Genomic DNA, 22,210 nt, shown 5'->3' on the forward strand with positions numbered 1-22,210 from the left:
AGAAGACAACTAGGAAGACTTTGGATGGGGGAGGGCAGAAACTCACTTTAAGGTTTTCTATCTTGCCTCATTTGTATTGTAATTAGCCATTTGAATGTATTTATGAAGAGATGGCATTTGGGAATGGTTGGCACAGCAAGTACTGAACACCTTGGACTTCTGTTTGGTGGGAAGAAAATTTGTGGAGGATGTTTGAATTACCTGTTTTGTATTAGTAGCTGCAAGCATACACACACACACAGAGAGAGAGAGAAAGAGAGAGAGAGAGAGAGGGAGGGAGGGAGGGAGAGAGAATCACACTGAAGCTATCCCCTTCACCTACCTTCAGTAAAGCTCCCAGGATGATTCTTGCTCTGTGGCACTAAAGCTCTGCATGCACACCTTCCTGCAAATTCCAAAGGGAAGGGAACAGGCCCCCTCAGGCAATTTGCAATTCATATGCCCTCACTGAGGAGGTAGCAGGAAAGAGATTTCCAAACCCAAGCCCTGAACATCACAAACCTGGATGCACTAAACTAAGAAAAAAGGCAGGCTCAGTAAGCAACCCTTGAAAATGGGTAGCCAATGATTATGTACCGAGGCAAACATGGCTGTGAAAAAATTTGAGGCATGTGCAGACCTGACTGGAAAGCTCAAAGTGAAATCAAACATCTAAAATAATTGGCACAGAATATTTTCCACCTAACAGAACTTTTGCCCTGACTTCTAGATCTCCATGGGTTGGAAGCTCCCCCTTTTGGGAGCCACTGCAGGAATCTTTTTCTGCTGCCTCTATTAGTGTTTTCCCCTTTTTGCATTAACAGTTTAAAAGTTGTTTATCAAGTCTCCTTGACCAGATCAATTTTTAATCTTGTGCCAGTAAAAATGTGTTACCCACACTTATATGGCACAATGGGGGGATTATTGTTGGAAGTCAGCACCAACACACTGTCCTAGAGAAGGAAATGTTTTGGGGAATATTAAAAAGGCAGAATATTATATTTCCCCAAAGGAATAATGGAGCAGATCTTTAAAAAGGCAGAAACGTCTCCCTCCCCCGCAGCCAGAAACTCAGCAGAAGCCAGGTCTGTAGAAATGCAGATTTGATAATCCTATTCAGGAAGGTTGGAGCCAGGAAGCTAGAAACTGATGAGATTAGAAAGACAAAGACCCCTAAAATCTACATACCCCACCCAAACTCTAAAGACATGACCTTTAGGACATAATAGGATTAATCCATCACCATTAAAATACCAAAAGGACATGCTCAAAAGCTCAGGTCAAAGTTCATGCCACAGGAACAGGGAGAACAACTCCAAACACAAAAGCCCAAGAAGATATAAAAACCCACCACTCCCAGCAACATGTGCCAGAGCCACATTTCTGCCTGGCTCTGCTCTTCAATAAGCCATAATCTTCTTTCTAAAGCAGTCTCCATTTTTATTCCCAGCTTGGACTAGATCCTGATGAAGATTTTTCATTCAACAGTTTTAATCAAATCAGTTCGTTTTTTTAATAAAAACTCCATTTTTAGGCTGTGCATTAGGGAAAATTTTGAAATATCTTGTTTATGTTTAAAATATGAACTACTGGACAGAAAGATGCAGCAATAAGCTCTTCTGAAACCCAATACCAATTAGTTGTTGAACAATATGCTTTTAAAGAAAGAGTAGATCATTTTTGCTTAAAAATAACACAAAGAAGGATTTCATGCAGTTTAAATATTTGAGTGAATACGGATTACAAATTTATCATATGACTAATGTGAAAGACATTTACCATTTTGGTGTTGACACTTTGCAATCTGATTTAGTACATAGCAAGGCCCAAATTGCAGTTAAGTCAGTGTACTTTTATCATACTGTAATTATAGTTGAAGTTAGGTTAGTTTTCTTTAGCCATGCTCTGGCATGTCATATCATCCTGAAAAAAATTTAGTTATCTAATTATTAACTAGAAGCAGTTAGAAAAGAGGCCAGTGTCCATAGTAGCATTTTTGCTCTTTCAGCTTTATTTTTATTCCTTCAGAGAGGAGGATAAAAATAAGATCTGGCCAAGACTTCCTCACTCTGGGAGCAGCTGTTCCAAACTTAAAGGGGTTGTTTAAGTCGATCTACCAACCAAAAATGAAGTTCTGCCTTGCCAGTACAGGCTAAAATGAAGGAAATGGCACATTGATGATTGGGAATTTGTCAAACTGCACAGCTTGCGTTCCAATGTTTTAAAAACCTTCCCAGCAACTAACTCTACGCCATGGAAAATAATGTGCAGCAATTCCAGAAGGCAGAACTGCTTTTGCCATATGTGACCAACTTCATCATAGATAGTAACTAGTTCTCTGGAGTCGCTACTTACTTGCTTATTTATTGATTTGATTAGATTACCGGTAGATATGTATGGGCTTTCTAGTTTGCATTCTGTTTATTTAGATTACTCACCCATTTATTTAATGTGCTTATGGGCCTCTCTAACTATCTGGATGGCATATTTAACTGAATTTGTTATGTGAGATAATGTAGTTCCAATAAAAAATATTTTTAATACAAATTTATTTCTTGAAGCCAATATAGATTATGTATGGATTCATTTTATCAAGAATGCTTCTTATATGCCACACATTGAAGCATATTCCAAGATACAGCTATAGTGTCTTGCTATAAAATACCTCAATGATGCCCTCATTTGATACCCTAATTTGTGGAAGCAGCTATAATTATATAGTTTTTCAAAATACATAAATAGTAGAAGCTTGCATTTAAAGTCTGAATATGATACAAAGAGGATAGAAAAGATAAAGTTTTTCCCTGAAAGATAATTTTGCATGTGAAAACCTCTAATTTTTTATTTTTTTATATAAAATCTGGTACATTGATCACAAGGAGGCACCATTTGAAAAGTTTCATCTTTCATTCCTCAGACATAGCCAGATTTTATTCTGTAGGGTCCAAACACTGTGTTGGGAATTGAACTCAAAGACTTTTGCTTTTTAGATGACTATATATAGATATCTGCATATAGAGACATTGTAAAATATATTAATAGTTTCTGATTCTATATCTATGCAAGTTTCTTGGAATTTTACAGAATTGGAAGGTTTCTTTCAGATTTCCTTTATCAGCTTTCCAGTCAAGAGTCTTAAAATTCTGAAGCATACTCCCTCCCTAACCCCAATCAGGGTCAACCTGCCAGTCAAGACTGCTGAGTGGTACTACCAGTATCAGCAAAGTATGAAACTTCAAGAGATGCAGACAAGCACATTTTCAGTTGCTTGCTAGGGAAAGAATAAGTAAATTCAATAAATTCACCAGGCTTCACCATACATTGATAATGTTTGCATGGCACATTGGCTTATGGTTAGCTGAACCATGATTTATTAAATTAAGAATATAAGACAGATTTATGTTTCAGGCTGAGGCCTATCTCAGTACAAAATTTGTTTCTTGTAGTAGCAGCATGTGAGCTGTTTAAAAGCAGGAGCTGGAAAAATTCCATCTCACTCATTTATTCCTTTGCGAATTGGAGAATTTGGATGCATGTTGCTCCGCAAGCTAGACACAAGTAATGCTAAATTTTCAAGACTAAGAAATTATTCTGGCCAAGCACACTATATTTCTCCTTTCTTTCTTTAATATAGATGATCAAGCAAATCTGTGGTAGAAAACATAGCAACTTTTAAAGCTGTCATCATACCCACTGATATCAACAGGTGACCAGGGTGAACAAGTGAGACTGAGTAAGATCAATTATTTATTCTTTTGGCTATAAATAAAATAAGAGGCAAAAAGAGAATAAGAACCAAGCGGCACATTAGGTATGACTGATAAATGAAGTAGAGGTTTTTTGATTCAATAATTGATCCATGTTGAAGTAACTTATATAGGGTTCACACAATACACCAAGCCATGGTTTTAACCATTGTTGGTTGAACAACTTATTGAATTTAGTTCATGTGTAACATCAGTCTAGAATCATGGACTAGTTCTATATAAACAATAACAGCGGTGTTCACACACCACACTTTGTCAAAGTGAAGCAAAGTACATTATGGTTTAGTGCAATGTATGAACTAGTCCTAAAGGCACAGCTAGATAGCTTTGTTAACACATATTTCTTCTCTCATTGAATCATCAGAATTGTACTCTATTGGCCTATCATCTATCTTTTAAAAAAAACAGGTTTTTGTTCCTGTTTTGCCCACCATTAGTGATAAAATCTCATGTTCTGAAATGTTGTGCCTGACAGTAGATAAGTTCAGACAGGAAGATTCTGCAAATGTTTATTAATCAGAAATTCAGTTACATGAATATTGCACAGATATATCATGTAGAACACATTGAAAGACATCCTTCTTGTGATTACAACACCAGTATATAAATTCACAATAATAATTGAAGCTCACTAGTACACATAAAAGACCCCCCCCCCAAAAAAAAACACAAGCTCCAACTGCTCTCCAGAACATTGCTAGGAAGGCAGAGCCCCTTCTGTACCCATCTTTTCTTATCAGCCAGTGGTCAGCCAGAATATTTTGTTTTGGTGCAGAACTACCAACCTCCCAGAAGATTAATAATCCTATCAAATCCTTCCTCTAACCCCCACTGCCTTTTCTTGTCCGTCTTTCTTTTCTTAATATTCAAATTTAACCCAATTTTATGTGGGGGAGGAAATTTTACGGAACTTTAATCAGTCTCCCAAAGATTAAAAACAGATACATCTGCATCATCTATATATACATTTCCAGAAACTAAATAAGCTTCACATTTACTTCCTGGGATTTGATTACTCTGATATTGACATCTTTTCTCAGAAGACTCATTATTAACACAATGATGCTTATTTATGAATAAGGATGAATTTGTATTTATTTTACAGAAAGCATTTAGATATCCCAAATATGTGAAAAGCATTTATTATAACAAAAACAATAATTGGGAAGTCTCCTTGGAGTCTCAATACAACACATAATTTTGTATTTCTTACACTTGCAGAGTCATCAGATTGTAACAATGTATACATTTCATCAGTGAAGGTACTTCTTCCCCAAGATATCTTTTTTTAAAAAAGGTCCCGAAACTCCTCCTGCTGGCACTCCAAAATAAGATGTGGGTGATGATGTAATCCTGTAAATGCCAAGTACAGAAGTCATGGTATTTGCATGAGTACAAACCTGCTAATTTAAGCACACTGTGAAAAAAAGTCTTAACATTCTTTCCAATAAAGGTTTATAGAGAATGTGAGTCTAATTTGAGTAAGGTCTCCAGTTCTCTAATGTAAAGCAGCTGCAACCTGGGATCATGCCATGCAGCTAAGTGAATCCCCTGAATAGACATGTTTCTCCCTCACACTTTTTTCCAACTACCAGTCCATTTCTATAGCATGTTGCAGGTCAAAGCAGGCTATTCAATGGGAAGGAAATACTTCTATTGATCAGAATATATTTGTCTAACCCGGCAATACCAGTCTCTTGGAAGAGGCAATCATTCCATATCAAAAATAGATAAAACAATACCTCATCACCTACACAAAATATCCTGACAAGGGAGTTGTCTGCTTTGTCTTGTAGCTCAAGCCAAAATGTAAATAAAATATATTTATTTAGAAAATTTATTTGCCACCCATCTTATATCCAACGACTCTATAGAGGACAGTGCTCAATAAGAACAAAAGGGGATATGCTACAAGAGACTTATTCAGCCAAAGAGAGCTGAGTAGATGCTACTATCTAACCAACTATATCATCAGTGAAGCATTGCGGATTGTTATTATGGCAAGATTGTGATAGTGTAAGAGGAAAAACATAACTTTTAAAATGAACAGCTAAAGATGATTAAGAATTGCTCCTCATTAGGCTGAGGATGAATTAGATAGAGGATTAAATGGTTATTGCAGCATCTTGATGCCACAACAAACTGGGCATTATGCTGATGCAGAATTAAAATGAGGGGGGTGGGAGGGAATTGAAGTATGTATCATGCTCTACCCTAAAAAAGTTTTGATAAGGCAAAGATTCAAATCCACAAACCTGCTATATGAGGAAGATACATAATAACAAGAGTTGGAAGGCAAGCCATTCCAGTGATTAATTGTTCTCAGTCAGGAAATTTTTCCTTAGTTTTAGGTTGTCTCTCTCTCTCTGTGATAAGTTTCCATCCACTGCTTCTTGTTTTGCTTTCCTTTTTTTCCTGCTTTGGAAAATAGGTTGTCACCTTCTTTGTGATAGCTTCATAAATATTAGAAGACTGCTATCATGTCACCACTAGTCTTTCTCTTCATTACACTAGACATACTCAGTTCCTGTAATTGTTCATATGTTTTAGCCTCCAGTCTCCTCATCATCTTTCTTGCTCTTCTCTACACTCTTTTTAGTGTCTCAACATCTTTTTTGTATCCTGGTGACCAGAGCTGGATGCATTATTTAAATGCGGTCTTGCTAAAGCAGTACATGCTTGTGCCAGGGCAATTATTCAGAGTGCCCCAGTGACCAAACAGTTGAATCTGACCTAGTAATAGTTATCTTGCCAAGCTTAGAGTTACCACATTTTAAAAAATCCAGACAACTATTTGGCAGGGAAGTATACAACACCTCCTCCCCCTTAACTCTAATGTGCTAGTGATTACCCAGATTTTCCCATTCCAGATCTTATGGCTTTAGACAAATATCTAGAAAATACAGGTAACTCAGACTCCAGAGCCAAAAAAACCCCTAGAGCATGTTTGGTGGCAAAAAAGGACTTCCTGAAGATGAATGAATGTGCTTAGAAGCAAGTTTTTGTTCTGAATAGGCCTTTTGCAAGTATGAGAAGCACTGATTGTGGTTAATGGGTTCAGGCGCTGAAGAATAAATTCCCTTATTTGGAAATAAAGCAGTTTTATTGTATGGGTGCACATTTAAACTGACTGTGATTTGGGGTGATATTTTTATAGGAATTTATGCACATGGAATTGAAATTTATCACTATTTAAATATTGATGTTTAGAGAATACCAAAAGTTTTTCCTTTAACCCTTATTTTACTGCTTGTAAAAATCTTCCCCATATAAAATACTGTTCTATGTAAAATTTACACTGCAGTAAGTTTCATTAAGGAAAAGAAATATAAATATTTGCGCTGTAAATGTAAAGCCACATGTCTGTAATGCATTTTGTGCCAATATTTCCATTTTTAAAATCACATTTTAAAAAATAATTATTCATTTTAAATGCTTTTCTAACTCACCTTTCCTCATCTGTTTTCCTTCAATATTTTGACAGTTTCAGAATTCCTAAGCAGTATGATCAAATGGTGATCAATATTTTGCTTCAGAAGAACCACCAAATCTGAGAATTCAAAACTCCTATCTGTGAATTCTCCCTGACATCTAGTGGCCAAATATGGTGATATAGAAGCTAGCCAGAGAAATTAAAAGAGGGTATTCAGTATCCCCATGTCTAAATTCATTAGCATTTCTTTCATCCTACAGGATCTGCTATTGGTAATTTTATAATGAACCAAGGATCCTGGAACTCTAAATCTTGAGATCCCCATTCCACATAAATATTTTCTATAAATTTTGCACAGAATGTGAAGGTTCAATGAAATGATGCTTTTAGACCTGAAAGAATCCTACAGAATATGCTCCTGGAGATTTCTCTCATGCATTCTAAGTGGTTCTGCTTTGCATTTTCTTTTCTACTTTCCCTTTTCCCAGAGAAAACAGAAACAGAAGATAACCAACCAATCAGTGAGAAACTGTTTGGGCTGCTGTAGCTGAAAATAATCTGTGGGATTTAGACTTGTGCCTAGTATCTTAACCATGTTGGCATCACAGGATCTATCTCTTTGGGAAAATTCACCAAAATTATTGTATGGAAATTTATGATTCAGTGTAATAAGCTTGAGTTGCAATTGTTTTCAACAAGCTGACTGCAGGCCATCCTGCACTAATAATTATCATGGCTTTAGTGGGTATGATGGAGTTTTTAACTTAGTGTCACCAGTGCCTAAAGACTAGAGTTTTCTCATAAATAGATGTATTTTAACCTTCTGAAAAAATAGAAATTGTCAGTGTGGGTTCCTAATAGAATCAAAATGTTTCCTTTCAATCCATTACAGTACTGATTCAGATTGAGGAACACACAGTGGTATTTTTTTTTTAATCCTCTTTACAACCTATACAAAAAAAAAAACCCCAAAAGAAGGCTACACTGTTATTAAAAAATTCAAACAGAGCCCCAAAGCCCCAAGACAAACAAGGTAAATAAATGTCATTCCAAATGATAAAATTAAGACATGCCAAAAATAGTTTGTTTGACATACTATTCCCATTTACTGAGTTTCTACAATCCTACTTTTATGGAACTTATGGGGAAGAAATGACAAAACTGAAACAGTGAATATATAGAAAAAAGAGAATAGACTTGTTTCCAGCTCATGGTAAGAGGTGACAAGACAAAAAGTATACCCGAAAAATGCCCAGTTAGATCGAGATGTTACAGTTGATTGTACAAAATGCTGTTTGTTGATCTGAAAAGTGAATCCTGAACCTCAGAGAAAAATGCTGGGATGATGATGATGACGACGACGATGATAAGAAGTGGCAAGCTCTGGAAGAGAAAGTTGCAAGAGGCATTTCTTGGTGGATCATGTAAGAAGATCAGGGAATGGAAGAGAATACAGCTTAGTAGGCAGTTCAGGTATTTCAAAGGGATTAGTCTTGGTGTACAGGGTTTTTTAATAAGTTGTTCCCTAGGTGAAATTGTATACTGGAATGTCCCCATATTTGTAGCTGCATTTTCCTCCTTGGCAGGAGGATCTAACAGGACCCCAGGAGCAAGTCTTGGTGTATTTATGTAACATCTAGGTGAAACATTTGATTCATGTGGTTTACATAGGAAACAGTTGGTTTATACTTTGTACTGTAAATTATACCTGCTCCCTAGAATCAAATTTATCTATTCAATGCTACAGAAACATAACTAGGACTCACATAGTAAAATTACTATTTTTTCCCTGGCAAAATCAAATGTTTATGTGATATTGTGAACTGCTATATAGGCAGTGGTAGCAAAGAAACTCAGCACTAAAGAATATGCATTGAGTCAACCTGAATTGCGAGATGAATGGCAAATAAATTTGAACATAAAAGAGACATGGCAAGACAAATTATTATATGGCCAGTGCATTAAAAAAATAGCACATAAAGCAGATAATAAGAGATCTGGCGACATGACCTTTACTACTAAGAGCAGTAAAATTGAACAAAGAGACAGAGGGTCTAATTCTGGCTATACTACACTAAGCTTTTAAGAACTAATGCATACAAAGCCAGAATTGAGACAAGAACAATAGATAGCAAATGCTGCTTCTGTAAAAGAAACAGTGGTTAGCTGCTGCAAGATCACATAAACTGACTACAAGCGATGGCATAACAAAGTAGCAACAATAGATCTTTTTAGAAGATCTGCAAGAATATTATTTGCTTGCAAGCAAGAATTGGTGAGATCATAACCTAGGGAAAATCATTGAAAATGAAGTGCTCTGGGACTTTAAAATTCAAATCTAGGCACCTGCCACTGCCACATAGCACCCCAGACTTAGCAATTGTTAATAAGAAAGAAAAAGAAATCTGGGAAGTGCTAGTACCTGAAGACAGCAAAGTAAAAGAATTGGAGAAGATAACAAAATACAAAGACCTGCAACTAGAAATAAAACAACTGTGGCAAAAAAGCAAATACCAATTGGAATAGGAGCCTTGGGTGCAATCCCAAAACAACTGGAGCACCCTTGAATACCATCGGCATTGACAAAATCACTATTAGTCAATTGCAACAGATGGCTTTACTTAGAACAGCTTACATCCTGCAAAGATACCTATAACAGCATCAAGCATCAACGTCTGATTATTCCAGGTCCCTGGGAAAGACTCAGGCCTCTGATATTATTGGAGAGTCAAATATCTGCTATGACTATGGGAATTTCTATGCTATCTCCATCCATCCCCTTCAAGCTTTAAGGACATTTACTGCAGATAGAAACACCTGCTGATGGAAAGAGCAAATTCTGGTTATATAACCCACAGAAGGAGGCAATTAGTTTTATAGGCAGAAATGCATTTATTTAAAAAATATCAATTTATTCAATTAGAGGAAAATGATGCTTAATGATGTATTAGAAATATGTACCGTATATGCTGGCGTATTAGGCGACCCGGCGTATAAGACGACCCCCGTCTTTATAGCCGGGCCGCATTCCTAGAACGTCGTCTTATACGCCGGAAACTACCAGTATTTCCGGCATATAAGACGACTCGGTGTATAAGATGACCCCCGTCTTTGGCGCCGATTTCAGCACTCGCGGAAGTCGTCTTATACGCCGGCATTTACGGTAGATCAAAATTGTATTTTTTAATAATCATGTATCTATTTTTCTGGCCTTGTCCCTCCCTGTGACTTTGGCATGCTGCTCAGTGGTCAAAGTTATATACTTTAATTTGGCTATCCTGCTTTTGGATTAGCGTCTGGGTGTACATGTGAGTTTTGTGAGGAAAACTCCTCAGATAGCATAGGCAGATTGAGCCAATGGATGTGTGCAGGTACATGATTATAAAACATCATATTTAACGCCCAGGTTATTTTCTTGAACATTGCACCAATAATAATAATAATAATAATAATAATGATGACCTGCTTTTTGATAAAGCAGTTGTGAGAATTATTTACCTAAGGCTCTAAGACAGGCATATCTAATCCATGTCCTGCTTTGTTAGCCCTGGGCAGCTAATAATGCAGCCCCACAAGGCAATAAAATATTTAAAAATAAAGGAAATTTGATATTTATATACTTACCTATGTCATATATTTTATATGCATCCCAAAACAATTCCTCTACACTCAATGCGACCCAGGCAAGCCAAAAGGTTTGACACCCATGTTCTGAGGAGCTAAAAATACTAAATAAATTCTAGGTCTCATATTGCATATGAAAACATTCATTTTCTAGAAATTTCTTGATTTTTTTTCAAATATTATATATCACATAGCATTTTAAAACAATTTATTTTCTTATATTGGCAATATCCTTTTTGTTTGGTAAATAAGTTTGGTTATCAATAAATAAGTTGTTTTAAACTTTTCAGTTGCTTGTGGTTAACTTTACAAAGCACAGCAAGGGCCTTTTGTACCTCAATCTGACAGTTATTTGGGACCAAATACTGTAAGTGGAAATGTGTTTTAATTAAACATTAATATTGCACTGAATTTAATTACTATTCAAAATTTGATTATAACTCAGATGGTCTGCACACTTAGCAAAAATGTTAAGTACTCCAGAATCTTATATTTTATTTTAAAGGCTATATAGGGAATAAATAATACATTCATAGCAGATGTGGGTATGGAGAAATATTCATGATTTTTCTGAAGAACAAGTAGAATTCATAACTGACATATGCTGAAATACAATACTGCAATATTGTACTTTCTATTATAGAGTAATCTCGGCTCTAGTCTTTGTTTCCATAAAGTCAATTCCTCTCTCTCTCTCTCTCTCTCTCTCTCTCTCTCTCTCTGTGTGTGTGTGTGTGTGTGTGTGAGAGAGAGAGAAAGAGAGAGAGAGAGATTGTTGTCTGCAATTTTTTCCCAGAATTATGCTGTTTTTTTCATTCTTACACCCTCCCCATTATTATCCAAATGATTATTACTTTAAAAATAAACTAAAACTCTTCATACATTATTTTATGATTAAATAGGTATACTAAGATGTGTGTACACATGACTTTGTATTTACAAATGGGCCAATAGAACAAAGCTCTGTGGTGACTGGATTGAAAATTCATTTGGTACACATCTGGAAGAGAAACAATCTGTTTTGCACCTCCCAAGATAATGCTCAAATTAGAACATATTGAAATATATTGGAACATAATATTTTTGATATCAGTTTTTTTCCAGCTTTAGAAAACACTAAGCTAGTACAGAATCTACATGCACTGTTATGCAGATTCCTATTTTTGAAGTAGTTATATATAAATATAGAAGTGGGACAAAATGGATTGAATGAACCTAACAGGTTGCTGTTACATGGCTAGTACTGATTAATTGTACAAAATCATTTTTATTAACAGGTTATGCAGGAATTTGATCTAATAACCATAAAATACTTGCAGCATATTTCTCATTGAATTAATAATAATAATTAACTATATGTACTTCAGAATGTTATGAAATTCCATTAAACAGAATCTTCCTAATTTTTTTCTATCATGGCTATGCTTCAGTTGTCTTTTGAAAACAAAGACAAATCTAGTATTTTAATATATGCAAAAGAAACTGATTGATATTGGATAAAATTATGTTGGTAAAACAGATTAGCATTTTTTTCAGACATGTTCCATTCTACATCCATTCCAACTGAGATAAAAAGTCTAAATTAGATAAGGAATTTTGTTCTGACAAGCATTGCTTTGAACCAATGCTATAAAATAGAACCTTTGTAACAAGGGAGTGATACATTGCAAGAAATACACATAAAGGATTATTTGTTAACTCAACAATTAAAGGATAAAATGAGATAGGAAAATTAATGGAGAATGCTTTTTCCACTCCATGAAGTGTCAGAATAGATGTGTTGAACATAGTAGTCAACCACCATTTCCAAGTATTAACCATTTATAAATAGTACATTTTAATACATACAGTTCATTGTACAGGTTACAATCTGTTGTATACATTAGGGAGGGGCTGAGGATAATGCATTCTTTTTGAACTTTTTCCACATCTATCTCACAGCTTACATGTACAGACAATAAAACTCTGCTCAAGCAAATACAGTGAAGGGAAAGAAACACATTTCTTTCCTTTATACAGGGGTGGCCAAAAGTCTTAACTGACTGTAGGGATTTGTGCAGCATCCCTGCAATAAAAGATCACAACTGTGTGGTGATTCAATATATCAGTAAGAGAACAGAACATGCAATTGAATATTATACTGTACAGGGAAAATCTTTACATCAGATTGATAGAAAAAAGGAAAAGGAACTCAGTATCTTTCCAGCAAGTTGGCAAACCAGAAAGATTTAATACAAAGGAATGTGTGTTGCTGTACAGAGGCAGACAAGGCAGGCAAAATGTCTCAATGCTCATGGGAAAGAAATTGTTATAAGAAACATATTTAAAAGCAAAACATTCATTCCCTGAAAATATATCTTCTATCTAAACATATTAATGCCTTGCACTCTGTAGAATGAGTAGTAACAGTAAATAATGGTAGGAAATGGTCTGGTAGTTGTTCAGGTGGAATAAAGTCAAACTGTTTCAGTTCTCTCATAGTCTTTGTGATGGCAACAAGCAAAAAGCATCTAAGCATCTTCCTTTTTTTTTTTTTTTTACTTCCAAGCAAGACTTCAAAGCAAGCAGAAAAGTGTAGAAGCTCATTCCATTTTATTAAAAGCCTCTTGAATATACACTTGTTTGAAATGCAAAAGCAGTCCTCTGTTTCTGCATTTCAAACAAGTGCATATTCATACATTATACCAAGATCCTAATCTGAAATAGCAATTAGATAATACTGTGTTGAGGTTCTATAACTTAATTCAGTTACCATTACACAAAATAGCCTGCTATGAAATTTCAGCCCTTAATATGATTTTTCTTGTTAGGGGAGCAATAATAATCCAACAATTATATTCAAGTAATTAGGGAGGGGAGCCGCAGTTTAGCGATCTACCCCTTTGTGCTTGTGCCTTAGTTTGTCCTTTCCTTTTCACAGCAACAATAAATTCAGTGAAGGCATCTAATATGTAAAAATAAGCATACTAGGTTTTGACCCCTCTAAGCCCTTTTAAAAAGCTGAACTCTGAATAGCTGAAGGTCCTGAAACTTCAGTGTTAAGTAATGGAAGAGGGGGAGAGAGATGCAGCTTACCATTCAAGAAATTACTATGGGCTACCTTAAGGAGAGAAGAAAAATTTCTAGGCACAAAGTGTTTTTTTTTAATGTAAGGTGCAGAAAAGCTGGCACTTCGGTTTTTATTAGATGATTTTCTATGAACAGTAGAAATTTGTTAACTCCTTTCTAAGGCCAAATGAACAACTTGGAATTTCAAAATGGATGCATTTTTGTTCCTTTTTTTTTAGCTCATTAATAAAATATGAAAAATTAAACATACTACGTTACTTCTTTGCCCTCCCCATTATACTTTCTACTTCACTGAAACAGCAAAATAAGTCCTATTTCCAGTTATTTGATATTTTTGAGTCTCAAAGAAGCTCTTTTCGTATAAGAATAAATAACTGAGCCATTTACCAAGCTAGCAACTCTCTCCCCTGGAGCCAAACCAAACTTAACATGTATTACATTTTCTACATTATTCTTAGGACCTGATAGCAATTTTACTTGGACCCAGCTTAATTAATTATTTCAAATTCTTAGAAGTCAGCATTACAGTATTAAGTCTCCATAGACTCTAGAAAGCAAATTCAGGGGCCAAACAAGACAAAATTAATGTGTGAATGCAATTAACATGGTCATTTTTTAATATGACTAAGCAGTTAAGATGGATCAGTGAAGACAGAGAGGAAGTAGCTTCCTCTTTCTGCCAGTTAAGCTGTTTTATATTTAATAGGAAGCCTCTGTTGATGATTTTGGAGAGGTAATTTTTGTAATGACCTTAGGAAAGGGAGAAATAATTCAACTTCAGTTAAGACCGCTTAGGCTTCATATTTTTACTAGAATCAGTGGTACATCTTTCACAGCCGGATGCTCAGCAAGTTAGCATCTAGATTTTTGTTCACGAAAATATCCAGTGAGCAAAAAAACTTTTCTGCAAAGCCCGAGTAACACCATGTGGTGGATTTGGTAAAGCAAGCATACATTCACAGTAAAAGTCATATAGGACTTGAGGCTGTGATTTATTTGGTATGTTGATTTCATAGAAAATAGTTCTGAAATTCCAACTTAGGCATTTGATGTGCATGCATGTATAAATAAAAAGATTAGTACAATATTTTTGCATGTCTTTAAACAAACAAAAAAGCAGCATGGCAGATCAATCTGTGATGTGGTATTAGCCACTCTCTCTTAACTATCCTGAGTAGAAAAAAAAACTCATTTGAAACTTTTTTCAAATGAAAACAGACAATTAAATATATTATTTTGTGCTGTGTTATATCTCAAGACAGTATATGATAAGCAATAAAGAACTAAACTGAGAGCAAATCCAAATGGAATTCTTCTCTGGCAGATCTTCAGAAAAATATGTCTTTTATTTCATGTGAGATGGGTATTTGGTAACTAAAAGCACAATGATTAAGCCTCAGATGCACCTAAAGAGAATTACTGGAAGAACACAGCATATTTTTCTCTTTGTACTAAAACTTATTTCAGCTTTTGAGGCTTATATACAATGTTAGTACTTGTGCTGTCTACCTTAAGTCGTTGCTTCTTTTTTTAAAAAAATATATTGAATGACAAGAGCTTTTTGTAATGTTGGTATTATTCATGTTTAAATAACCATTACTGATCGTAGAAACAAATGCAACTATAAAGTGCACCCAATTTACAAAGAACAGGCGGCAAATCCATAAGTGCAAGAATCCTGTGAAATCACAACACAGTACTATTAAGAAGGGACGGAGGGAAAATTTTGCCCAACAGCAGTAATAGATGCCTCCTTTTGGATGAGTATGACAATTCTTTTACTGACTCTCAAATATCAACGATTATGGCACAGGGAACCCTATGACAGTGAAAGTGGAGCCAAATTCTTGAAATTATCAAGGTAGATACATTATGATTCCACCTTCCATATGACAGAGATGGTATATTAGTTATTTTTAGCTTTATTTATCAAGAAAGAGTGGATAATACCTCAGTGCACTTCAGCTGATCACGTGCACTGTGGTACAAGTGATTATCTAAAGGCCCAAAATCAGAACACAATTATCTGTCTATTGTGAGAAAATAGGTTCTAGTTTTTCCAAGATATAAGCCAGACAAGTACAAAAATGTTTTTGAAATAAATCACTGATAAACATAACTTTGTTAATGCAAATTCCAGTTTTAAAGAGTTTAAAATTGAAAATAACCATTCTTAATAAAGCAAAGAAAGTTTTACAAGACCCAGAATCCAAACCATCTAGGAGATTAAAAAAATGTGTGGGGAAAAGAGCAGTGGCTTTATCTATTCTGATAATAAAAAAGCAAATATAGAGTTGCATCTTTAGATTTTTTTTTATGAAACTTTTCCTTCACTTCTCTCACACTCCTGCATCATACATACACATTCATACTGAAAGAAAAGAGGGAATACTATTGTTGATTTCAGTAAGTTAAATAAAACTGAAGAATGCCCCCAGCTCTTTGAAAAAAAGCATTAGCAAAACATCTGAGATTCTTTGACACTAGCATGCCATAGCATAAATCAATCAGAACAGCAATTTTCTATGGCTGTTCTACAGAACAGCAAATTTTGTACTGTGACCAATTTGGGAGGGAAAAATATGTGCAAAAAGTTATAAAGAAGCAAAACCAAAGTAAAAGTTCAGGTAATCCTAGATTTACAAGCACAATTGATCTCAACATTTCCATTACTAAGCAAGATAATTATTAAGTGATTTATAACCTTTCTTGCCAGGGTTATTAAGTGAAGTCACTGCAGTTATTATATTAGTTAGGTGAATCTGGCTTCCTCATTGGCTTTGCTTGTCAGAAAGTTGCAAAAGGTGATCACATGACCCAAGACCATTGCAACCATCATAAATACTTGCCAGTTGCCAAGTGTCAAATTCTGATCACATGACCATGGGAATGCTGCAACAGTCATGTGAAAAACATTTTTCAGTGCTGCTGTAACTTTGGTTATTAAATGAATATAAGTCAAGGACTACCTGTAACTCTTGGAAATGCTACATTCCATATTCAGAGAAATATGGCAATTTATAATAAGAATATAAGAAATGACTAGGGAAAATAGTGATTAAAATTGTTACATTGATCTCTTTGCCTTTCTGAGCTCTTTCAGGAGACAGGAAACAAAGATCAATCTCATTTTCAAGGTGAAATCTTTAAGGATTACTAAAAAACATCTTTTATCACACCTTTCAATTCATATGGAGCTCCTGAATAAAGCATTTTTAAAAAATAGTGTCATAAAGCACAGTGGAAGATATTCTGCACTTTAAAATCACTAGGATAGTTTGACAAAAATAATGAAGAAAAAGGGTCAGGATACTAGCTATTCTATGATATGAAGAAAAACATTTTTTAAAAAAATATAATTTTCATTAATTGATAAGATCAATTTAACCTCTGAATGATCAAAATGCAGAGAAGGCAAAACATTATTTCTTTTTTGGCCTGATTTGTGTTTCTGCCCTGGAGATGAGCTCTCCATACTTTGATGGTTTCTTGATTCGTATAAGCATTCATGGAATATTCTTCAATCCCTTGTTTTCTGGCACTTCTCAACTCACAAAATTAGCTTTTGTGAACTAATTTAAAGTGCTTTCTGGAAATGCTATGGATTGAGAATATTTGCATCAAGTGTGTGCTACATTATTATTTTCTCCTTTGAGATCACTGGCTTCATTAGCTTGCAGAAATTATTAATCGCTCAACCTTTTTCATTTGGATTGGAAAAGCAGTCCAACTTCTAAAACCAAATCATATAACTCAATAACAAATTACTGCAAAATATTCTAAATTATATTATGCCAAAACTAGAGAAAAAAAGTACACTTGTTCTAAGCATTTAACTTCAAATGCATGAAAGAGTGCCCATCTGTAATCCAGGAAGCCTTGTGAGAGAGTACCAGTGCTAAATCTAGGTCGGGGAAATTAAAACTACCATTCAGTCAGTTCCTCCTTCATGATTCAAAGTAGAGTTTTCTAATTTTAGATACCCAGACAGTACTCCACCCCCCCCCCCCGGGTAACATAGGCAATGGTTAGAGATGATGTGAAATATAATCCAGTATCTGGAGAACCAATGATTTAAAGCATTTGGTTAATTTTTTTAAAAAAATAATTTTACTGATTATCAACATCTCTACAATGTGATTTGTTCCAACAGGAAGACAAGTGCACTAGAAAATAGGCTGGATATCTAAGATACAGAATGAAATCAGCACTGACTGTTGGGCTGAAGTGGAGAGAACTTTAATTTCTACCTGAATATTTGTTCAAATGCCTTGGAAAAAGTAGCTCATTGTTTTTCAAAGCTAGTACCAACAGAAGGATATGGGAAAATGTTAAGAATAAATAATAATGTGATTTTTTTAAAAAAAATGCAACCCTATTAGAAAGTAGACTGGGTTTTATGCATAGTTCTTTGTTAATACTAAAAACAAAGACCCCCATTCTCACAGGTTAATAGTTCTTTGGACATAATGATCTACAGGAACTGAAAAGTGTAGTTTCCCAGCAGAAATAAAAGTCAGTAGAAAAAAAATGGCCAGACTGTATTTCAATCAATTCAGTTTTGAAATTAAAACTTTTCTTCAAAGAGCTGGTTACTTCCCTTGAGTGTGTACAGAATTTGACTCAGCCCCCATACTATACATTTAATTAACTAATTGGCAGCTGAAAATTGTATGGTGCTGGCTTTCTCTGAGGTCAGCTGTGTATAGAAAAGAATTTGGAGCATGTCTTGGACTGCCTCATTATCATACAGAAAACACAGGATATCCCCTGGGTGGTAGTCTGCTACTGAATAAAAATCTTAGAAAGGAAGAAAAAACAGCAACGTAAGATGTGAATTCAGCTAGGAAAAATGTGCCAAAAAATAAAAGGCTCTTACTCCAAAATACATCCATTTTAAACATTAGACTCCACAAATGGTCTCTTTGGTTTGATTGGGGATGTCTGCCCTTGCCTGGAGTCTCTGGAAAGTTGCCTATAGAGGTTGTCCTGATATGCCTGTGCAACAGGCAGTGTCCTGGCCACCTTAACATCAGGATATGAAGAAGTTTGGCTAACTCTTTCTAGAAGATCTCCTCTGGAGCCATTGGCCAAAATTCCATGTGGACTGTAATAGTCATCCTCCAACAAGTGGCCATTCTGTGCATTGTTAGTTTTGTTATAAAAGGCAAGGCTGCTGACTGAAGAAGGTGGACTGAATGTTTCTGGCTGAGGAAGATTTCCAGGAGATGTAGGGCTTATAACAGTATCCACTGAAGATACAGCCCAGGTTCTGCTTTGTTGATGTAGGTGAGGATACTGCTGAGTCCGGGCTGTTTTATCTATGATTCCCATGAAAGGTGTTGTCCTGGAACGAGCAGGTTCACTAGGATAACCACCTTGGGTTGGAGATACTGGGGAAAGCTCATCACATGATCTGTCATATGCTGGCTTAAGCGGAATCTCCATTTGCTGAACAGAAGCAGAAGGGCGGAATGGGGGAGTCAAATTGGGAGTAGAGGAAATGCTATTGCTAGATGGAGAAAATCTGAGACCAACGCTTTGAGAATGAAGCAGAGGTCTTGGAGTTGGTGGATGAGGTTTTATTTCATTGGAATTTAATGTAATGGGTCTTCGTATCAAATGGGAAATGTCAGGAGAACCAAGCTGACTAGAGGGTAGAGAGGAACGTTCCAAATCAAGCTTTGCATGACAGACTGGATAGTAGGAAGCTGACTGACTCCGCCCAATCTGTGGGGTTTGACTATATCTCATCCCACCACGATAAGCAGAGGAAGGTCTTTGTGGAAGATCCTCTTTAGTCAGCCCTCCATGCTGACAGATTGCCCCTGCACTCAGACTGGCTTGAACATGCTGCACAGGTCGCCCATCTCCCACTATTCCCCCAATAGAGGTCTGATACACCAACCGATTTTGGCCCCCAGTCATTTCTGCTAATGAAGACTGAAACTTGCTGGCCACAGAATGGGATACTTGGCCATAAATTCCTGTTGGGATTACAGTACTACAATGCCCAGCTGAACTTGGCTGGTTGCTTCTGACAATCTGTGCCTTGGCAGGCTGCAACCTAAGTCCTTGCTGTGGAACTGCAACAGGTAGTGGAAGCATCTGGAAAGATCTCTGTGTCATTTTAGAAAGTGGAGATTTAGGTCGACTAGGAAGTTGAGTGATGCTGGTTTCTTGCTGGTATCGTATTGGTGAACCAGACTGAGCTCTGTAGACACTCACACTATCTGCAGGAGGGCTGGCTCGATACTGAGGGCCTCTACGAAGGGGTGAAGGAGGTGGGCTTTGATAATCTTTCCCTTGGCTACCAATTGGCGGTGGACTAAAATGGTAAGAGGAGGGCTGGTGAGCAGGAGATGTGTGTGGTGGACTAGGCCTATAATGAGAATTCTGGTGCGTTGGAGAAAGTGCTGGTGAGGTGGATTGATATCCTTGCCTTGTTGGTGATCCTACAGAATTATTTGATCTGAAGTCAAAGACCTGATGTGAACCAAGTGGTGAATTGGAGATGTAGGCAGAATCCCGGTGGGCAGGGGAAGATGGTGGACTTTGGATAATGGGCAATGTTGGGCTAGGTCGTGACTCTGTCTGCAAGCCAACAGAAATGTTTTCTACATCTTGTTCAAGATATTCTTCTTCCAAGATATCTTGTACTGCATACAATTCTTCTTGCTGTGTTTCTGATTCAGATGGTGCAAGGGGTTGTTGTTGTAGTTGCACCTGTGTCTGTCTGCACTCTTCTTCTACCCGCATAAGGAGCCGCTGGATTTCACGGTTGTTCGGACAAAGTTTGATGGCCTCATTCAAATCCTCCAGTGCTGCTGAAAACTGCCTGTTTTATCCAAAAAGTGACAAAATTAAAAAAAAAACAAGAGAGTAAAATTTGCTCTGGATAACAATGGCTTTAATATGAGTTTGGTATGCATAAAAGTGTAGCTAGTTGTGAGGAGGAGGATTTCCACATCTTGCGAACAAGATTATTCAGCCTTGTGTGTTTCTTCTATTTAAGAAATAGACAGTATTTCCAAGATTGCACTTGGTAACAAAGACAATGTATTGGGGTATTTCAGATCTGTTGAGCTCTGTTCCTCCACTATTTTAGGTCTGAGCATATGCCAGTTTAAGGCTCCAAACAAAAGGCACACTCTGGACTGCTTTCAGCCAGTGCATTCTGTCCTGAATATTGCTGTCTTGGAAATGAAGAGAACAAGGATAGGACAGTGTCTGACAAAAAATAATCCCTCACAAGCCTTTGCCTAACCTATGAGGAACAGAAGGGTGGGAAATTTCAAGGGAAATGGGTTGTCATTTACAGGGACACTGGTAGATTTTGAACAAAATAGCAATCTAGTTGTATGTTTCTGATTGATAAAGATTTATCTCTACCCTTTTCATGCATTTGGCTTTCTTGTTCAGTTTTTAAAACACACAAATGTGTTTTAAAAGCATAAAAACTATTGAACACCTAATGTTTGACCTATACTGATTGTTGATGCTGTTGAACACCTAATGTTTGACCTATACTGATGGTTGATGCTGGGAGGCAAGATTTGTTTTTTTTCTGTAGACCCCAAGAATCTGAGTAAGTGGAAGTCCTAGAAATTAATTGCGTTAACTGTTTGAACAACATACTGCCAACTCTGGAAAATCAAATAAAACAGCATAAATATGGGAAACCATAACACTGACTTGAAGTTTAGCTCAATTAGTAGAGTTCTGACTGTGGTATGAAATTTAATTACAACTAGGAGAGACCCAGAGAATGGTATAGAGCAGCCCAAAGGGACATTTTTGAGCTAAGGAGTTAAACCGTGGGATTTTCAACTCAAACTGGAAGAAAGCATATTCTTGTTATCTTAGTCAATGAGCTGATCAAATAGGACAGTATTTCTGAAAGATAAAGCTCTCCAATAACTTCAATATTCTGAAATATAATCCCACCTTAAGTACATGAACTGGGCCCATTGGACATTAATCATAACATCAATATGTATGTATGTATGTATATATGCCAAAATTGTGGAAACCTTTTGGGAAAAATGTATTTTTGAGGTTTGATGGCTAATAACACCACTTTTTTTGGGGGGGGGAGTAGTACCATAAAATTATATATCAATGGAAAGATAATTTAATCAAGAATGTAATGCAACATAGTTTGTTCAATTATCTATACTGTATTCTATGAAAAGTTATAGCCAAATAACCAGAAAAAGGAAGGACAACTTGCTTAGGTTGATATCAGGTAGCTTTCCTTAATCTGATTGTAGCCAATGAGCATGAGTGTTTAGAGAGCCAATCAGGTGTCATCTTGTTTTGGCAATGAGCCAATCAG

General features: G+C 36.1%; 1 protein-coding gene across 1 annotated transcript in view; it reads right to left on the minus strand.

The window, feature by feature from the left end:
• Window positions 1-16,723: 16,723 nt before the first annotated feature.
• TANC2 (tetratricopeptide repeat, ankyrin repeat and coiled-coil containing 2) overlaps window positions 16,724-22,210 on the minus strand; it is an 80,419-nt gene continuing 74,932 nt past the window's right edge. The window contains exon 14 of the mRNA XM_039355305.1: window positions 16,724-20,710. Coding sequence (XP_039211239.1) covers window positions 18,769-20,710 — 1,942 coding nt within the window. The 3' untranslated portion in view covers window positions 16,724-18,768. The remainder of the gene's footprint in view (window positions 20,711-22,210) is intronic.

Source organism: Crotalus tigris, unplaced genomic scaffold (assembly GCF_016545835.1).
Source record: "Crotalus tigris isolate CLP2741 ecotype Arizona unplaced genomic scaffold, ASM1654583v1 scf7180000018662.152376, whole genome shotgun sequence".
Taxonomy (NCBI): Eukaryota; Metazoa; Chordata; class Lepidosauria; order Squamata; family Viperidae; genus Crotalus; species Crotalus tigris.